This window comes from Xenopus tropicalis, chromosome 8 (genome assembly GCF_000004195.4).
Source record: "Xenopus tropicalis strain Nigerian chromosome 8, UCB_Xtro_10.0, whole genome shotgun sequence".
NCBI classification, from domain to species: Eukaryota; Metazoa; Chordata; class Amphibia; order Anura; family Pipidae; genus Xenopus; species Xenopus tropicalis.
The window spans coordinates 125,213,094-125,233,527 of NC_030684.2; the positions used below are offsets into that span (position 1 = coordinate 125,213,094).

Below are 20,434 nucleotides of genomic sequence, written 5' to 3' on the forward strand. Positions count from 1 at the left end.
CATAGGATTTCTCCATGGTCAGACAATATATTCAAAATAGGCCTTTAGCAGCTAATTCAAAATTGCGCTGGGAATTGGCGACTGTGTAGTTTATATATTTCTCTGTGAATGCTCCGGCACAGACAGGGCTGTCGGCCATATTTAGATTTGTTAAGTGGGGAGGAGGGTTCCCTTCCTGCAACGTTCTGCTTCCAATTGTAAATAACTGCTTGTGGCGAAGTATTAACTGGCAACCGAGGGAGGGATCATTATAAGGCAAGAAAGTAAGTTTTATATCATTGTAGTTTATTGGAGAATTAACTAGAAGTTCCCTAGAATTGTACCGAATACCAGCATTTGCCATGTACCCCTGATTTATACAGAGGGAATAAACAAGGCCCACTTCAGTACCAAAGAACAGCGATAGATTTGGGCTGGTTCTTCTGTTTAAATCGGGTGACAAAGCTGCGTTACCTACCATTTCAGTACTTTGCATGCCCATACTGATTCAGCAGCCATATATTATAGTGTTACAGCAATTTAATAGGTTATATAATGGTGGGCAACTAAAGCCAATACATAATTTCTTCTTTTTATCAGAGATCCCATGACCAGCAATAATGCAGCTCTAACCGTAACAGGAAGTAGTGTGGGAGCAAAAGGCACAACTCACATTCATTGGCTGAAGGGGCCTAGATCCCAGGGGGCGGCCCTTAATTCTTACAATGGCAGTTTTCAATTTAAGATTACCCCATAGCACCTACTACTACAAAAAGTATTATATGAAAATGGCTTATTTAGATGAAGCAGGGTTTTACAAATAAGCTTGTTCATGCAATATATTTTTATAGAGACCTATAGATACATTGTTTGGGGGTACAGTTTTCCTTTAAGGGAGAGCTCCCTGAACAGCCGTTACTGACTTTCTGGCTTCCATGGACCTCTTCAATGCCTAAAGAGATGTGCCGCTACTGCATATTGTGAAGTACAGAAGCTGCATATTAAATATAATGCACCCTACTGCACCGCATCAGATATGAGAGAAGGAAAAAGCCCCACTTAAACTCCCTACATAACAAACTGCTCCTTCTCTGTAAGACTGAGACCCAAGCTGCAGTTAGAGGAAAGAAGGGGCTATTTTATACAGATAAGTCTATCCTTGTTTAAACACACTACAGGGGTAAGGGCCAGTAACCTGGTCACCAACACTCCAAGAGACACTATTACTATTTCATAAAGGAGTTGCTGGTTATTTCTGAGCAGCAGTGGAGAAATGCCAGCAAGGAACAGATCAAATAAAGAAACTGTAGGAAATAAGAGACTAGGATAACTGGGAAACTAGAGAGTTGGGAATGCAAAACTAAATAATTTCTCATCAGTGTGTCATTAAATCCACTGCCTGGATGCTAGGATGGCGCAAAAGAACAGAATATCACTGCCAAAGGTACACTAAAATGATTGCATTCAGCTGCCCAGAGCTTTAAAGTCACATGACTTTATGGGTTCGTATTCAGCTCAGACGAATACTGGATCTGGTGCATCTGTAATTGATAGGTACCAGTATAGGGCACTGAACCAGTCAATGCAATCATTAATGGTTTTCTTGGCTCCCCAATGCCCATGACAGGCGTTGGATCTGCTGCTCAAAAACAGAGACAATAAATGCTGGTAGAGTAATCGTACAGTTTAGTAGATGATGAAGGGTAACAAGTGATACCTTGAATACTGTTACGAGAAGAGGGTGAACATTCTGAAAGATCAGAGCCTAAAAAGAAAGCAACAAATCCTCTACAAGGGTGCTAAGGATTCCACTAGAGCAGGGTGGTGCTCTGCCAACAGTTCCAGAAATCTAACGCAACTCCGCTGGCCTTTGTTTATGATGTCTAGCAAAGCTCTCCTGGTCTGATTCTCAACAGTCCCACTGCTCTCAATGACACTAAGCTCCTCTTGGTTGAAGATCCTCTCAGAGAAAAGAACGGGCAAGACGGCACTGATGTCAGGTCGGCCCTGAACAATGGTGGAAAAGTTCTTCCTTATGAATTCTGTAAATGGAGACAAAGCAGAGGGTAAGATCTCCAGGAGGCAGAAGGAAGAGTTTACAGTAACGCTCTCAGAATAGGAGAATACAAGTGTATTGGAATAGAGATTATCAATAAAAACAGCACACTGCCATAATATAAAGCAGTATTTACTCACCTTTAGAATTTTGGGGGGCATTAAAATTTGTTCTCCTTGTGGAATTCACCTACAAACAAGAAAAAAAATGAACAATTAATCTATTTTTGAATCTCAGAAATAAGGGTGAGCGTATGAGAAACTATTAGCAACCTATTGAACTAAAATAGGCTGCCCTGAAGATGGCTATACACGGGCAAAAAAGGACTGCCAACTTGGTCCCTCCACACAATCCGGTAGCTATTTGGCCCAATGACACGGGCTCCAACTAAAGGCCTTTCCGACAGGTATCTGGGCAAAAAATAGGCAACTCCCATCCAACAAGAAGCGTAACAGCTCTCCGTGGGCTCCACTATGGCCAATGGTCGATCATCATGATTTGGCCCAGCACAAGGGTGGCAAAATTGGGCCCAGATCTGCAAGTCTGGCAACCTCACTAAACAAGTAGATCTGCCTGTGTATGGCCACCTTTAGATATCCAGTCTGTTATCTCCAGTACATTCTTTATTGCATATACAGGAGCTACCCTACTGCTGCCTTCTACAAAGGAATAGTCACACAGCTCATGAAAAATGTGAGCTGGGGGGGGCACAGCACTTTTGACTCTTCTTTGCTTTGTAGGAGCTGTATATGAGCCTCTAAAGGCTGGGACTAAAGTTCAGCTGGAGGCTTTTGATTTAGACACACACTGATGACGGGTACGTTCTGAAGGGACACCTGAGTCCATGTCCGGACTGGAATTTAAATTAGGCCTTGGTATTATAGGTAAACAATGCCCCAAAGGGCTTATATCAGTATAATAAGTGGTAACTGTTTATGGCATTTTAGAGCAGCCCTCTGCTATCTGTCCAAACTGGTTTAAGATCCCCATAGGTGTCACCTGAAAGACGAACTTAGGCAGGTGAGACATACTGGGATACGCAATATACAAATATATTACATAATACAGACACATAAACCATTCCTTGTATAGGCAAAAGATGTACCGAACAAAAAGATGATTTACCTAAAAACCCATTATCTCTGCACTGCAGTTTTAGTAGTTAACAGGCCATGTAAATGCTATAAATGCTGTCTATGCAGAACTTCTTTGAGTAGACTAGATTAGGCCAATGGGATCCTCTGAGTGGGTTAGCATTAACCTATAAGATTCTTACTAGTGATTTTGTGCATCTCATGTCATTTGCAGTTGTTATAAAAGCCGTGAGTTGTAAAGCCACATTTGAAGTCTTCTGTGATACATGTTATTCTGTGTGGCTGAATGCTTCCCAAGACTCTGTATTTTTTGGCTTACAATAAAGCAGCTGTTTCTGCTAAACGACCTTATCTCTGAGTCTTGTTATATAAGATAAGGTTCTGGTAGGTAAAACTACCAACACTTCCCCTTCCATTCTGGCCACTGAGCAGCAGCACAAAGCGATCAGAACTGAGGGAGAGGGTTTGGGTTGGAGAATTTATGGAGCAAAGGTGGGGCAGAAGAGTTGTAAGACCCTCTCTCTGGCATGCCTCATTCGGAAAGATATTCTAAAGGTGACCCTCCTTGCCTACAGTGTGCTCTACATTTTGGGAGACATCAGGAGAAAAAGAACTTACATTCGGAGGTGGTCCATCAACTGTATCTTTCAGCATGTGGCGAAAAATGCTGATGTCTAAAACCAGAGTGAAAATGAAAGTTTAGGAAGAAGAAAAATGCTAAATAAAAATAATAAAGTAAATGATTTGGCCGACTGACCTGCAGAAGTACCAGATGTCATATTGACAGTGCTCGAGTCCACAAAGCTGGGTTCCTGGTTAGCCTGCAGAAGATTGAGAATCCATAATGGGTTATGAACAAACCTTTTGCTTCCCTGTAACAGTATATTGATGGCCTATGTAAACGTAAAAGTGTGTGCCAATCTGCTCTGCCCTGGATGCTTCATTCAGGATTTAAACCTCTGCCCACATAATAGTGCCTTGTTCGGCCCCTTGTTCAACATGAGTGCAATGAATAGGACTTGTGTTAAACCCCAAAATAATGGTTGGTGCATCCCTAGTTTTAACTGATAAAAACAATGAACAGTAATAACCCTATTCACTGCTCTAAGGCTGAATAAAGGTGGCCATACATGATTCCAATATTGGGCTAATTCAACCGTTTGGCTCTAGGGCCCATCGAATTAAAAAGGCATCAATCAGCCAATGTGGTCCCCGTTTCGAAGGGAAAATCAAACCTGCCCAATCGAGATTTGGAAATTTTAGCCCAGATACCGGTCAGGAAGGTCTGTTGGGGGTGCCCACACACGGGCAGATAATAAAATCATAAAATCTGCCCCTGTATGGCCACTTTAAGTCAATACAAGGCTGAATATTGTTTATTTGTTTCTGCATACGAATATGCAAAATGTGAATTGTTCATAAGTAGATAATAATTGTTCATACATATAAATGTGGTTGCTGACACTGAAATAAATGCAACAACTATCAAGTGCAACCCTTTGCTCAAATTATAGTTGGTATTTGCATTTTATAGGTGATTCTCCATCATCATACCTGGTTTACCTAAAACTCATTAAAACATGAAATAAACCCAATAGGGCTGTTCTGACTCCAATAAGGGGTAATTATATCTTAGTTGGGATCAAGTACAGGTACTGTTTTATTATTACAGAGAAAAGGGAATCATTTAACCATGAAATAAACCCAATAGGACTGTTCTGCCCCCAATAAGGGGTAATTATATCTTAGTTGGGATCAAGTACAGGTACTGTTTTATTATTACAGAGAAAAGGGAATCATTTTTAATATTTTGAATTGTTTGACTACAATGGAGTCTATAGGAAAGGGCCTTCCTGTAATTCTGAGCTTTCTGGATTACAGGTTTCTGGATCCTATATCTGTAATACATGTCTAGAAAAGCTGAAGCTCTTCCCCAACAGAGTCTTCATGAGCTGAAACTTGCTTATTAGAGTTTTTGCTTAAAGTGCTGCCTAGATTATTTTTTCTTAAGCCACTGACTTGTCTATATGGAAGCTTTTATTGGTCCATGTATGTCCTCCTGAACGCTCCCACCATATAAAAGCTTACTACCCATAACATGCCATTGTGGGTTAGGGTTAGGTGACCAGCCAGTTATGTCCCTTCAGTCATCAGAATCCACACAGTTTGGAGTTTACTAAGATTCTGACCACAAAGATATTGTAAACAAGCCAGCATTGGTTACACTAGAGAAGATGTGCCTGAAGATCTTGGTGGTAGGGACAAATATATTATATACCAGACAAGATGGAAAAAAAAAAGTCATAGTATCCAACTTTATACCTAAATTACTCTGTGCCATTTTTATAAAAAGGGTAGTCCCCGTGTAACTTCTACGTCAATTCAATGAGAACATCAGCAGCTGAACAAGGAGAGACTTCTTGGAATACCTGTGCAGTGAGGTCCTTAAGTCGACTGAACACTTCTTCTACAGCTGAATCGATTTGCCCGATGTATTCATTTGCCATGGACTCAGTTACCTGTTTACAGTCTGACATAAAAGCAGAAACCATTAGAGTCTGTGTATTTAAGATTAAAAAGAAAGATCTAAAATAAATGATATGTACTGTGCTTTGCATGAGAATTTTTTTCTATTGAGTAGTACTTGTTTGAATATAGACAAAGGCCAAGATTTTTATTTAAAGGTCAAGTTAAGACATTAAAGGAGAAGGAAAGGTAAAAACTATGATTATCAGAAAGGTCTAAGTAAGGTTCAGCCATAAGCACTCACAGAAACTCTACACTGAGTCTTCTATCAAAAGAAACACAGGATTTATTTTCTTATTTTGTGTAAACATGTTCTTCAGTGTCAGACATCCGCTCTCAGAAAAAATCCTTTAGGGCATGGGCAGGAATCTGCTCAATTTGCTCCTCTCTTCCTCTCCCCCTCCTTTCTCCTGTGCTCCTCTCATCAGAATTTGCTTCCCCTCCCATCAGAATTTGCTCCCCCTCCCAACTCTGTGTAATCTGAGCTACCAGCAGCGAGAGCTGCAGCACAGAAGCTACTGAGACCAAACTAAAATGGCAGCTGCTATCTTAAACAGAGGGAGCTTTTAGGGCTGTTTACTCAGGTATGGTAAAGTTTTCTACATAATAAATATTGTGCTCTAGCTTGCATTAACATGGCTAATCTATTGGCAGTAAAATGCCAAAATGCATTTACTTCTCCTTTAACCTTGTACCCTGGGCTGGTGTACCTCTTGTTTGGCACCCCCCAGTAGTTTTTTACTTTATTTGTCCTTGGATATTCATATCTATGTTATTGGCTGTGCTATGTAGAAGCAAGGGCAAAGGCTGCATGCATGCTTTTTAACTGCCAAATGCCATTATCTCAGCTAAAACAAACTCTGTATATCTAGTAGCCCATAGCAACCAATAAGATGTTTTCTAACAGCTTACTAGTTAATACTACCGCTGCTCAATGGTTGCTATGGGTTACTAGACTAGTAGAAATGACTGCTTAGTACCTATGAATTCCTGAATAATGTACAGATGCAACAAGCCTTACCACTGAAGCTTGGTCGCTTTTCTGCCCGGCCATCCCAGCATTCCTTCATCAGCTTGATAGCCTGGGGGACCATCTTCTCAGCTGCCCACTTGTCAACCTCTTTCTCCGATGGCCTATCACCCTGAGGTATACGGAATACAACCATTCTGCTGCCTACACCTGAAATAAGAGCTAAACTTTTAGATTTGTAGATTCATAAGCAGAGACTTTAAAATAAAAAAAGAGAGAAAAAAAGAAATTCATGCATATTGATATTTGTTCCAGTGATTTTTCCCCTAACAGTTCCTAAATTCCTGAAAGCGTCTATGGCAAAACTGGCATTTACAGAGTATCTATCATCTGGTGATTAAGTGTAAATATATTTGCAACATTGTGTCTTATTTTATAATTACATTTATTTTAAGAAATATCAAGTCTCATTTTAGCATCTGTGTGTATTTACTTTATGCATGTTTATTATATACGGCTGCCTCTATGAAAGGTATTTTACAATACAGGTATAGGACTTGTTATCCAGAATGCTCGGGACCAAGGGTATTCCGGATAAGGGTCTTTCTGTAATTTGGATCTCCATACCTTAAGTCTATTAAAAAAAATCAATAAAACATTAATTAAACCCAATAAGATTGTTCTGCATCCAATAAGGGGTAATTATATCTTAGTTGGGATCAAGTACAGGTACTGTTTTATTATTACAGAGAAAAGGAAATCATTTAACCATGAAATAAACCCAATAGGGCTGTTCTGCCCCCAATAAGGGGTAATTATATCTTAGTTGGGATCAAGTACAGGTACTGTTTTATTATTACAGAGAAAAGGGAATCATTTAACCATTAAATAAACCCAATAGGGCTGTTCTGCCCCCAATAAGGGGTAATTATATCTTAGTTGGGATCAAGTACAGGTACTGTTTTATTATTACAGAGAAAAGGGAATCATTTAACCATGAAATAAACCCAATAGGGCTGTTCTGCCCCCAATAAGGGGTAATTATATCTTAGTTGGGATCAAGTACAGGTACTGTTTTATTATTACAGAGAAAAGGGAATCATTTAACCATTAAATAAACCCAATAGGGCTGTTCTGCCCCCAATAAGGGGTAATTATATCTTAGTTGGGATTAAGTACAGGTACTGTTTTATTATTACAGAGAAAAGGGAATCATTTAACCATTAAATAAACCCAATAGGGCTGTTCTGCCCCCAATAAGGGGTAATTATATCTTAGTTGGGATCAAGTACAGGTACTGTTTTATTATTACTGAGAAAAGGGAATCATTTAAACATGAAATAAACCCAATAGGATTGTTCTGTCCCCAATAAGGGGTAATTATATCTTAGTTGGGATCAAGTACAGGTACTGTTTTATTATTACAGAGAAAAAGGAAATCAATTTTAAAAATCTGATTTGATTAAAATGGAGTCTATGGGAGAAAGGCTTTCGGTAATTCTGAGCTTACTGGATAAAGGGTTTCCGGATAACGGATCCCATACCTGTATATAGATGCAGACAAGTGCCTTTATCATGTTGTTGAGTTATGTCTCTTCCAGTTAACATGGAGAAAGAAAAAAATAAATTGCTACCAGGTGACGCGTGGTCTATGGGGTTTTCTATTGTGTTTTGCTGGCAAGTCTTTACACTCTAGCGGCTAGGCCCCATCTAGAGGCAGAATTTAAGACCCAAAAAATGGTAGTTTAGGAGGATAGAGTGCACCGGGACACACAGCATTGTGCAAGTACCTGTGTGTTCCTGATCTTTTAGTTGAAAGGTTGGAAGAAATGGAGAAGAAAATTAAGGCAAAGGGATATCATTTGCCTTATATCAAAAGGTCCTTTGAAAAGGAATTTTCCAAAGAACTTATCCTTTATGTGCTCGCAGTCAGTGTCGAGATGTTGTGAAAGGAGAATGGATACATCACCCTTTGAGGGGTATCCCTATTGCAATTAGCGGTTACTACACGTGTGCATCTGCTTATGACGCTAATGAAATAAAAGGAATACTGTCATGGGAAAACATGTTTTTTTCAAAACCCATCAGTTAATAGAGCTTCTCCAGCAGAACCCTGCATTGTAATCTGTTTTTCAAAAACACAGATTTTTTTAATATTTAATTTTGAAATCTCACATGGGGCTAGCCATATTCTTCATTTCCCAGGGTGCCACAGCCATGTAACCTGTGCTCTAATCAACTTCAGTCACACGTTACTGCTGAGCTGTAAGTTGGAGTGATATCCCCCCCCTCCCAGCAGCCGATCGGCAGAACAATGGGAAGGGAGCAAGATAGCAGCTCCCAGTAGGTATCAGAATAGCACTCAATAGTAAGAAATCCAAGTCCAGCTTGGGACTCCTCCAGTTACATGGGAGTATGAGAAACAATAGGTTAGCTGAAAGCAGTTCTAATGTGTAGCGCTGGCTCCTTCTGAAAGCTCAGACTCAGGCACAATGCACTGAGATGGCACCTACACACCAATATTACAGCTAAAAAAAAATACAATTTTTGGTTCAAGAATAAAATTTTAAATAGTAGAGTAATTATTTGCCATGTAAACAGTATCCCTTTAAATGCCCTTGTGACAAAACCTGTCGGCCGCACCATAAGCCAACTGAGGTTTCAAGTTCTAGATTCAATACCATAACGGAGGCATGGAGGGAACAGGGACAAATAATTACTACGGAGGGGGGGGGGGGCATTATGGATATATAATTAGGAGCTCTGTCCCACCCTCAGGCTTAATCACGGATATAATTTGCATCCATTTCTATTTAAATAATAAGGATTTCAATGTTAACTATATTTTAATTGGTTGTATACATTGTAGCCTGTGACAAGAATATTCTGTATTTTACATGGCCAGATAAGTGGCATCTTTTAAAATAATATCGTAACTTATTAATGCGGGATACATTCTAATGTGTAATTAAAAGTTACAACACTAGATGGCAGAATATCCAAGAGTATAGAAGGCCATGTGGTCTAATGGTGTTTTCGAGTGCCACTCGAAACGCTGAATACTATGCTGCCCTGAAAATATGAGAATTTAAGGCTTTTTAAAAATGTATTCAGAGTGCTGTTACTTGAAGAAATTACAATCACTGGGGGGGGGGGGGGGCAAAATGCTAGACCCCACCCCCCCCAGTGATGTTAATCACTTACCTGAAACCCCATGAGAAAACTGCAACGGCCCGGTAATAAAAGGCCCAGGTGCAAGTAACCCATAGTGACCATAACCAAGTTTGCTTTTAAAGAAGTGACCAGGAAATGCTACCTGCTGATTGGTTGCTGAACCTGCTAATTGGTTGATGACAGAAAGGATGTATGTGGCAGAAAAGAAGCAAAAAGGGATGAATATATGAAGAGGACGTACCAGAATATGGTTCCTGACCTGACAATACTGACCAGGTTAAGATGCCAAAGCTGTAACACAATGAAATGGGAGAATCAAAGTCTTGACTGTTTGTCTCGTATGACAGAAAAGTAAAGTTGGCCATACACTGATGAATCGGTTCACTAGCGAGGTCACCAAATGAGCGGATCACTGTCTGATTTGGCCACTCAGGGGGTAAGATTGGCCAACATTTAATCCTAATGGAGACTATCATGATTGATTAGGAGAGGACTGCATCAATGCTCCACACCTGCCAGGTAAACATAAAAGCTATGCCCTAAGTAAGCGTTATCAGAAAGGTCTATATAAATTCAGCAATAAGCACTCACAGAAGTCCTCTATCAAAAGAAACACAGGATTTCTTGTCTCCTTTTTTGTAAACATGTTCTTCGGTATCAGACTTCCTCTCTCAGAAAAATCCTTCATTGTGGGGGCCAGAGTCTACTCAGCTCTCTCCTGCTCCCCCCTCCCTTAGGAATGTGTGATCTGACCTACCAGCAGCTAGACCTGCAACAGGAAGCTACTGAGACCAAGCTAAAATGGCAGCTGCAGTCTTAAACAAACTTCTGCAAAATAAACATAGCGTTATAGGTGGCACTAATGTGGCAAATCTATTGGCAGTAAAATGCTAAAATTACTATTCTACTCCTTTAAAGAAGAAGAAATTTGGCTTCAAGCAGGAGTTGCCCAAAACATAGTGCTGACACAGTCCCAGGGATTTAAGAGTTTTTGTTTACCTGCACCCTAACCCGCCCACTTGTCAATCGCACCCGGTCCGACAAGCCATCGTTCTTCAGATAATCTCTGACATCACTGAAGGGTAGCCTCACAGAACAATAGGATTTTGGCTGCCAGGGTCAGTGACCCCCAATAGAAAGTTGCAAAGAGGCAGAAAAGAATAGGACATTCTATAACATACTAAAAGTCAACATGAAAGTTACCTTCCCCAGTAAACAGAGGGTAGCCACATACGACATTGTGAGTTAAATTTTTTTACCAATGCATTCCCTAATTATATAAAGTTAAAGAGACACCTGTACACATCGAACGCCTTGGTTGGTTTGTAGTTGATATCATCTAGAGATTCTGGAGGCATGTAAGCCAACGTCCCACCTGATGAGTAGTTGGATGTTGAAGTCAAGGTTTTGGACAAACCGAAATCTGTCAGCTGAAAGGGGAAAAAAATACACAATTAGGGGGCACATTCATCAAAGTACGATTGAGTCCGAATACAAAAAAATCATATTTTTTCTAAGTTTCTGAACTGTACATATTTTTTGCTATTTTTTTTTTGTTAATTTGAGCAACTTTTTTGTACTTTGTGACAATTTGTGGGACAAAATCGTATTGCCGCAACGAGTATGAAAGTTTCGGATTCATTAAAGCTTCGGTACGGTGACTTTCCTTGGGCCGGGTTGGAGCTGCAGAGTGCCATTGAGCCCTATGGGAGACTTTCCTTGGGCCAGGCTGGAGCTGCAGAGTGCCATTGAGCCCTATGGGAGACTTTCCTTGGGCCGGGTTGGAGCTGCAGAGTGCCATTGAGCCCTATGGGAGGCTTTCCTTGGGCCGGGTTGGAGCTGCAGAGTGCCATTGAGCCCTATGGGAGACTTTCCTTGGGCCGGGTTGGAGCTGCAGAGTGCCATTGAGTCCTATGGGAGACTTTCCTTGGGCCAGGTTGGAGCTGCAGAGTGCCATTGAGCCCTATGGGAGACTTTCCTTGGGCCGGGTTGGAGCTGCAGAGTGCCATTGAGTCCTATGGGAGACTTTCCTTGGGCCGGGTTAGAGCTGCAGAGTGCCATTGAGCCCTATGGGAGACTTTCCTTGGGCCAGGTTGGAGCTGCAGAGTGCCATTGAGCCCTATGGGAGGCTTTCCTTGGGCCGGGTTGGAGCTGCAGAGTGCCATTGAGCCCTATGGGAGACTTTCCTTGGGTCGGGTTGGAGCTGCAGGGTGCCATTGAGTCCTATGGGAGACTTTCCTTGGGCCGGGTTGGAGCTACAGAGTGCCATTGAGCCCTATGGGAGACTTCCCTTGGGCCGGGTTGGAGCTGCAGAGTGCCATTGAGCCCTATGGGAGACTTCCCTTGGGCCGGGTTGGAGCTGCAGAGTGCCATTGAGCCCTATGGGAGACTTTCCTTGGGCCGGGTTGGAGCTGCAGAGTGCCATTGAGCCCTATGGGAGACTTTCCTTGGGCCGGGTTGGAGCTGCAGGGTGCCATTGACCCCTATGGGAGGCTTTCCTTGGGCCGGGTTGGAGCTGCAGAGTGCCATTGAGCCCTATGGGAGACTTTCCTTGGGCCGGGTTGGAGCTGCAGAGTGCCATTGAGCCCTATGGGAGACTTTCCTTGGGCCGGGTTGGAGCTGCAGAGTGCCATTGAGCCCTATGGGAGACTTTCCTTGGGCCGGGTTGGAGCTGCAGGGTGCCATTGACCCCTATGGGAGGCTTTCCTTGGGCCGGGTTGGAGCTGCAGAGTGCCATTGAGCCCTATGGGAGACTTTCCTTGGGCCGGGTTGGAGCTGCAGAGTGCCATTGAGCCCTATGGGAGACTTTCCTTGGGCCGGGTTGGAGCTGCAGAGTGCCATTGAGCCCTATGGGAGGCTTTCAAAATCATGCACAGAAGGACCAAAGTCAGAAAGGTTTTCCAGCCGTTTATGATCGTTTGGATACGAAAATTTCGGATCGTATTACGAAATTTTCGTATTCAAATGGAAAGAATTTTCATGACATTTGCGATCATCAGAAACGATTGGATTTCGTGATTCGGATTTGTACCTTAGTGAATATGGCTCTGTGTATTGGAAAATAACAATCATCTGCATTCTTGCGTTTGTGTTGGTAAAACAATCAGTCTAATTTCTACTCACTTGAATGTCTAACATTTTGTTTAAGAGAACGTTCCGGGGTTTGAGGTCTCGATGAATGATAGGAGGATCTAGTATGTGATGGAGATAGTTCATGCCGAGGGCCACCTGATGAAGGATACGGAACCGCAGGGCCCACGGCACATCTGGGATCTTCTCAAAAAGGGTGTGGAGGGATCCGTGAGGCATGTATTCCATGACGAGGCCGTACTCGCAGAACCCTCCATTCAAACTCTCGTAGATGGCAAGAAGACGAAGGACGTATGTGAAATTGGCTTTGTGCATCAGATCTCTTTCCTTCATGAGATCCTCCAGTTTACTGGAACCAAATAATAATCATGTTAAGGGGCAGGTAGGGATAAAACTAAAGATACATAGTGTTTGTGTAGCAATATACAGTGTATGACTATCCTTGGGAATTAGGTTTAAAGAAGAATGAAAGATTAAAGGGAAACCTGTCACCCAAGAAATAATTTCCCATTCTTTTCTATCGGGTTAGTCAAGCATAATAAACTTGACTTACACTATATAAATGATTGAAATCTTGGCAGGCGCCATTTTGTTAGGAAAGAAAGCTTTGCACCATGCCAAAATCTTGTTTACGTGCCAGAATGGGGGACCTGATGCCGATGGCCATGCACTGACTACACAATAAGACAGTGGGGGGGGGGGGAGAAAGTGAGGAGAGCGGTGACATCTACAAAGTGCTGAATGAAAAGTGAAAGTAATTGGCTGCCCTGATGGGGGCGGGGGGGGGGGGTCAGTTGGCCCCTTCCCTACAGGCTTTAGTTACACCAATGATCCTTGAAATACTCCTATGCAGTTGGTCAGTTCTAACCACCTGGGACAAAAAGTGAAAGCCAGAGTCTGCCTGTGCACTCTATATCTGTCCTGCTTATGTTTTGGGCTTAAAGAAGGAGACAAACGGAATGAATTCAAGTAGTGAATGTCCCATAAGCTCAGTAACGCCCTGTGCTTCCACTATGTCTCACCTCTCATCATAGGTCTCTCAGCTCTAGTCATAGGTCTCTCACCTCCGGTCATAGGTCTCTCACCTCCCGTCATAGGTCTCTCACCTCCGGTCATAGGTCTCTCACCTCCGGTCATAGGTCTCTCACCTCCCGTCATAGGTCTCTCACCTCCCGTCATAGGTCTCTCACCTCCCGTCATAGGTCTCTCACCTCCCGTCATAGGTCTCTCACCTCCCGTCATAGGTCTCTCACCTCCCGTCATAGGTCTCTCACCTCCGGTCATAGGTCTCTCACCTCCCGTCATAGGTCTCTCACCTCCGGTCATAGGTCTCTCACCTCCCGTCATAGGTCTCTCACCTCCCGTCATAGGTCTCTCACCTCCGGTCATAGGTCTCTCACCTCCCGTCATAGGTCTCTCACCTCCGGTCATAGGTCTCTCACCTCCGGTCATAGGTCTCTCACCTCCCGTCATAGGTCTCTCACCTCCGGTCATAGGTCTCTCACCTCCCGTCATAGGTCTCTCACCTCCCGTCATAGGTCTCTCACCTCCCGTCATAGGTCTCTCACCTCCGGTCATAGGTCTCTCACCTCCGGTCATAGGTCTCTCACCTCCGGTCATAGGTCTCTCACCTCCCGTCATAGGTCTCTCACCTCCCGTCATAGGTCTCTCACCTCCCGTCATAGGTCTCTCACCTCCGGTCATAGGTCTCTCACCTCCCGTCATAGGTCTCTCACCTCCCGTCATAGGTCTCTCACCTCCGGTCATAGGTCTCTCACCTCCCGTCATAGGTCTCTCACCTCCCGTCATAGGTCTCTCACCTCCCGTCATAGGTCTCTCACCTCCCGTCATAGGTCTCTCACCTCCCGTCATAGGTCTCTCACCTCCCGTCATAGGTCTCTCACCTCCCGTCATAGGTCTCTCACCTCCCGTCATAGGTCTCTCACCTCCCGTCATATGTCTCTCATTTCTAGTCATATGTCTCTCACCTCCAGTCACAGGTCTCTCACCTCCCGTCACAGGTCTCTCACCTCCCGTCACAGGTCTCTCACCTCCCGTCACAGGTCTCTCACCTCCCGTCACAGGTCTCTCACCTCCAGTCACAGGTCTCTCATCTCTAGTGATATGTCTCTCACCTAGTCATATTTCGCAATCTCTAGTCATATGTCTCTCATTTCTAGTCAGATGTCTCTCATTTCTAGTCAGATGTCTCTCACCTCCCGTCATGCTGCTGACACTTCTTCAGCGCAATCTCCATCCCCAGCGCCCGGCTCCATGCTCTGTACACCATCCCGAAACCTCCTTCCCCCACCTTAACCATATTGTCCAGGTCCCCCGGGGGCAGCCGCTGCATCTCCAGCCGCCCGATCCCTGTTCCCAAAAAGGAAAGAGGAACAGCACCGGCTACGATATTTTCCCTTTACCAAAATGGCCGGTCAGGATCGCGGAGCAGTACTTCCGCAATGTCACTGCCTTCAAGAACCATGCTTTCCCTTTACCAAGATGGCCGCTCTGTATCTGCGAGGTACTTCCGGTCACTGATAGGCGGCTGGGTTTCGGGTTGGGGGTTTGGCTGAAGGGAGTAGGATGTGTGTGCAAACAGTAATTACGCTGGTTAGGTAGTTTAGTGAGTGTAACGCCCTTTGTGTTATTATGGGCGGGGGCTCAGAGTCTGACATGAGCAGGGCCTGAGCTAAAGGCAAGCAAGCGCAGGGAGGTTGAGGCGCTTTAGGGAGGCATTAGTGATTAATAAATGTTATTCCCGCTTCGGCCCCTGTCCTGGGGCCAAGGAAAGTGCCCTGCCTGTCAGCAGCCTTATAGGGCAATAAGTGATTATTAACCCTCTGGCAGTCAGGTAGCAGTACAATGATAGGCCTGCCGGGTATTTCCTAGTTTTAGCTCCATTTCTTATCTGCACCCAAACCAGGCAAACTTTGCGCCTGGAGCAAGTAACATCATTACTATCACATAAAACTGACTCTGAAATGTTGATATTTGTAGGTTAAAAACAAAGTGAAATCAGAAGTTGTGATGACATCATAGCCTTGTTACAGGTTAAAACCACAAGTGAGTGTGTAACCCATTGGCAAGCAGGGAGCTGTACAGTAGTGATATACACCAGTCAGGAATTTCCTACTCCTAGTGCCTGTGCTTTTCATATCTGCGCCCAAAACAGCCAGACCTTTGAACTTTAAATATTTGTGCCTGACCCCACAGAGTCATCAGCAGAAGGGGCAGGATATGTCCAATGATGTCATTAAAGAGGAGTTGAGATACTGGCAGTGACATCACTGTAAGGGAATGATTCTGTTTCACACAAGCAAGGCCTGAATCAGTGCCTGGAGAAAGGGTTTTAGCCTAACGTTTACATTACTACTATCCCATAAAACTTACTACATTCTGAGATGTATACATTTACACTGGCAATCAGGTAGAAGTGCAGTGATGGACCTGCCAGGTATTTCCTAGTTTTAGCGCCATTTCTTAAATGCACATAAACCAGGCAAACCTTGTGCTGGAGCAAGTGAGAGTTTCCAGCTGACCTGCACATCATTACTATCACATAAACCTGTTTCTGAGATGTTGATATTTGTAGGTTAAAGACAAAGAAAGTGAAATCAGAAGTTGTGATGACATCATAGTCTTGTTACAGGTTAAAACCACAAGTGATTGTGTAACCCATTGGCAAGCAGGGAGCTGTACAGTAGTGATATACACCAGTCAGGAATTTCCTACTCCTAGTGCCTGTGCTTTTTATATCTGTGCCCAAACCAGCCAGACCTTTGAACTTTGAATATTTGTGCATCAGCAGAAGGGCAGGATATGTCCAATGATGTCATTAAAGAGGAGTTGAGATACTGGCAGTGACATCACTGTAAGGGAATTATTCTGTTTAACACAAGCAATATCTGGAATCAGTGCCTGGAGAACGTTAGGGTTTTGGCCTAATGTTTACATTACAACTATCCAGTAAAACTTACCACATTCTGAGACACATTTGCCAGTTTATTTTTCACTCTGGAATGAAAAGATTTGATACTGTTTGCATTGGGGAATTAAAAATTGGACACTCATGTTAATTAACATTAAAGGAGAAAGAAAGGTAGAAACTAAGTAAGCTTTATCAGAAAGGTCAATGTAAATACAGCCATAAGCACTCACAGAAATGCTGCACTGAGTTCTCTGTCAAAAGATTTGTTGTGTCTGTTTTCCTCTGCCAGAGACATGCAGCCCTCTCCTGCTCCCCCTCCCTCAAGAATGCTAAGAACTCACTCCCCCCCCTTAGGAATGTGGATTTGAGCCAATCAGCAGGAAGCTGACTCATAGGGGCACATTTACAAAAGCACAAACGCTCGAGCGTTCATGCGAACGCTGCGATCGTATGTTTCGGGCGTCCGCACGACTTTTTCGTACGGCGCTCGACTTTTTCGGACGTTTGCACGAAAAAATCTGAAAAGGTTTTACCGCTGTTTACAATTGTTCGGTACGAAAATTTCGTGACTTTCGGATCGCCAATACGATATTATCGTGACTAATACGATTTTTTCATAAGCATTTTCGTGATATTTGCGATCTTACGAAATTTTCGTTTCCAGTACGATTTTTTCCCATTCGTGATTCGGATTCGTGGATTAGTAAATGTGCCCCATAGTCTAACTAACTGAGCATGTACACTGGTCTGGGTCTTGGTGCAGGAGTGAGGTATTATGGGAACTTTCTTTACACAGCTTAGCGTTTTTTTCTTCCTGTTTGGCTTCTGATCATCTGAACGGGAGAAATATGGGGAGACTTAAGGGCACTATTGAGACAACTGAAGGTATGCCTGCAGCTTGAGATTAACTCTTTACTAGCCTTTCCTTCTCCTTTAACATAGTCCACGCGAATGTAAAAAATTCTATGTAAAAATCCATTATGTGCCTTTTGGCACAATCAGTTATTGTGTCAGAAGGTTCAGCAACTAGTTTGTAACCTCTTGGCTCTGAGATATTTCCACTTATTAAGGGACTAAAGTCTCAAGCTGCTATAGGGAGAGGCCTATGAAGCGTGGGGAGTGATCATCTCTATAGGATCTTGAAACTTACTGCAGAGGGGTGCTTAAACAGATGGTCATAAAGATCAGTTTACTTGAGCTCTAGGATATTTTTAGCCTTCCAGAATTTCCGAGAAGTAGATTATATAAAGTTTTCTTTACAACAGAGGGGATTGGAAGTTAAAAAAATATATATAAGGCAAATAAAGACCATGCCATATTCAAAGATGTGGAAGTAAAGTTATTGCATCCAGACACAACAAAAATCTTCACAGTGCAGATGTACAACCTGTATGCGAAAATGGAAGAAGTGCCGAAACATTTGATAAAAATGAAGATGAGATTGTGTTTCTGAAAAATGTAAATCATTTTGCTATGTGGAATGGGAAGAGATTGTTCAGGGTCAAGTTTTATGAAAGGGTCCTGTTTGATGATGGCATGTTACACCCCCCCCCCCCCCATCCAATTTTAGGGTGGGTACAGAACAGGCTTTTATGTTTTATTGTGGGATGCCGAAATATTGGCATAGGTGCGATAACTAGTATCTACAGGATTGTGAATCAAGGCTAACTATGTGCGCAAATTGTTTGGAATTTGGACATTCTGAGTGTACAAATGAAAAAAATGTTCAAAACGTGGGCATATGTATAGAGTGTGCCTTAAAAGGATAATGGGTTTTGTGGATGCGGTAAAAAGTGGAAGCAAGAAAAAGAGAGAAGGAAGTGAAAGAAACAGCAGTGATTAAGCTAAAAGAAGCAGATGTGCAAAGAGAAGAAACTGTAGCTATTGTTCCTTTTCAAGGACTAACGTTTGGAGATGACCTTTGTTTATTTGGGTTTAGTGTGTTGAAACAGTAGATATAGAAAATAAGAAGAAGAAAGACAGGAAGTTGGAATTGATGGAGAATTAGTAAGCAAAAAAGAACATATTGCAAAAGATGTAGGTCTGATTCAGATAACAACTCTTTAAGAGTAGTAGGAAATGTGGAAGATCAAGAGGATTCAATACAAGATATTTCTGGTGGGGTAATAGCTAAATGAGAAGTGCTGGTGGGTGAAGAAAGACTGACCTTCGCTCCAGATTTGGAGATATATGCAGTGGTATGTAAAGGTGATGTGACTTTATGGTGCTTAAATTGACCTTGAATGTAAGGAGTGTAAAAGGAAAAACCAGGAGGGCAGTAGTTTTTGATTTTTTATCCTCTCAGTGCTGACTATTGTTCTACAAGAGTTTGGTTTTTAAATAATAATGAAAATTATGAAATTGTAAAAATAGACTGGAAAGGAGGTGATTCTTTTTGGTCTGGGAGAGTTAAGTGCAAAAACTATATGTGATTTGTGATTTTATTTCATTTCATGTAATGGAACCTGGGCAGGAAAATTGAAAATGAAGATAGGATTAACAAAGTTTTAGAGAAAGTATATGAATTTATAGTAATTTATTTGCAGGTAAGGTATGTGGTTTTAAAAGTAGACAATGATTTAATTGCATTAATTGTCAGGGCTTGCCTGTGCTCGAACTTTGGGCTGTATGTCAAACTGGTTCTGCATTACCTTGTTGAGCCTCTGGAGACCTTGGGGATTCAGTTCTACACATATTGTTAAATACTCTTCAACTGGTCTTTGTTCATGCTCACCTCCTCCCTCAGTAAGCCCAGGTGTTTGCAATCCGGCAATCAGTGGGCTTTATAAGCTTGTTACAAGCAACTCCTGGTTACTTGATCATTAAAGCCTAATAGCTTGATCCAGCACCTGTACCTGTGGTTTGTTCCTGCCTGATTCCTGCCTGATTCCTGCCTGGTTCTGTGTTCTATACCCTGTTCTTCTGCACCTGCTCCTGACCTTGGTTGGATCTCCTGGTTTTGACCCTGGCCTGTTTATTTGACTTCTCTCTGTTTTCAGCCTGCCCCTGACCACAGCATGTTTATCGGACTCTCTTTGCTCTCTGCCAGTCCAGACCCTCTGCCTGTTATAAGGACTTGTGTTGTTTGCTGCCTGCCTTTGACCACTGGCCTGTTGTAAGGACTTTTGTATTTGTTTATTGCTCACTTCATTATTCACTTCTTATAATAAATCATGTTTCACCATAACATGTTTCTGGCCTATGAACAAATACCTACTCTCTCCGTGTTACACAGCACATAGGCTCCTACCTGCCAGCCACCTACCTGTGCCTGCACCTGACATTAATAGAGAATTGAGGCTCAGTTATGATTGGAAACGGAGAATGATCTTGAAGATCTTCAGACTGGTTGTTGACAGTATGAATATTTAATTTTAACATCGATTCGGGTGAACTTCCTGCATCTAAAAAAAAGTGTTGTAACTATTGTTTATAAAAATATAAGGACCGAATAAAAATGATAGACTAATTACATTTTCCACTAAAGGCAGCAGACAGTGGATCTGAAAGCAGCCATGGCCCACTATGAAAAAAACTATTCCTGTACACTTAGATATATCTTATTATGTCTTACCTTGAAAACCAATATTGCATACAATCATCCAGAATAAAGG

The 20,434-nt window shown here is 42.6% G+C and overlaps 1 protein-coding gene across 2 annotated transcripts; it reads right to left on the reverse strand.

Moving 5' to 3' along the window:
* Nucleotides 1-264: 264 nt before the first annotated feature.
* Nucleotides 265-15,470, reverse strand: LOC100490663 (receptor-interacting serine/threonine-protein kinase 2). 2 transcript variants are annotated; one of them, XM_002937755.5, is made up of 10 exons: nucleotides 15,106-15,470; nucleotides 12,923-13,238; nucleotides 11,096-11,229; nucleotides 10,041-10,090; nucleotides 6,677-6,835; nucleotides 5,559-5,659; nucleotides 3,887-3,950; nucleotides 3,748-3,803; nucleotides 2,176-2,224; nucleotides 265-2,021 (listed from the first exon to the last, which is right to left on the reverse strand). In XM_002937755.5, the coding sequence occupies exons 1-10, from the start codon at nucleotides 15,240-15,242 to the stop codon at nucleotides 1,768-1,770; spliced, it is 1,320 nt and encodes a 439-aa protein (XP_002937801.2). In that variant the 5' UTR covers nucleotides 15,243-15,470; the 3' UTR covers nucleotides 265-1,767. The 2 variants fall into 2 exon arrangements, with proteins under 2 accessions (XP_002937801.2, XP_017952365.1); XM_018096876.2 differs by having other exon boundaries at nucleotides 15,201-15,469.
* Nucleotides 15,471-20,434: the final 4,964 nt, after the last annotated feature.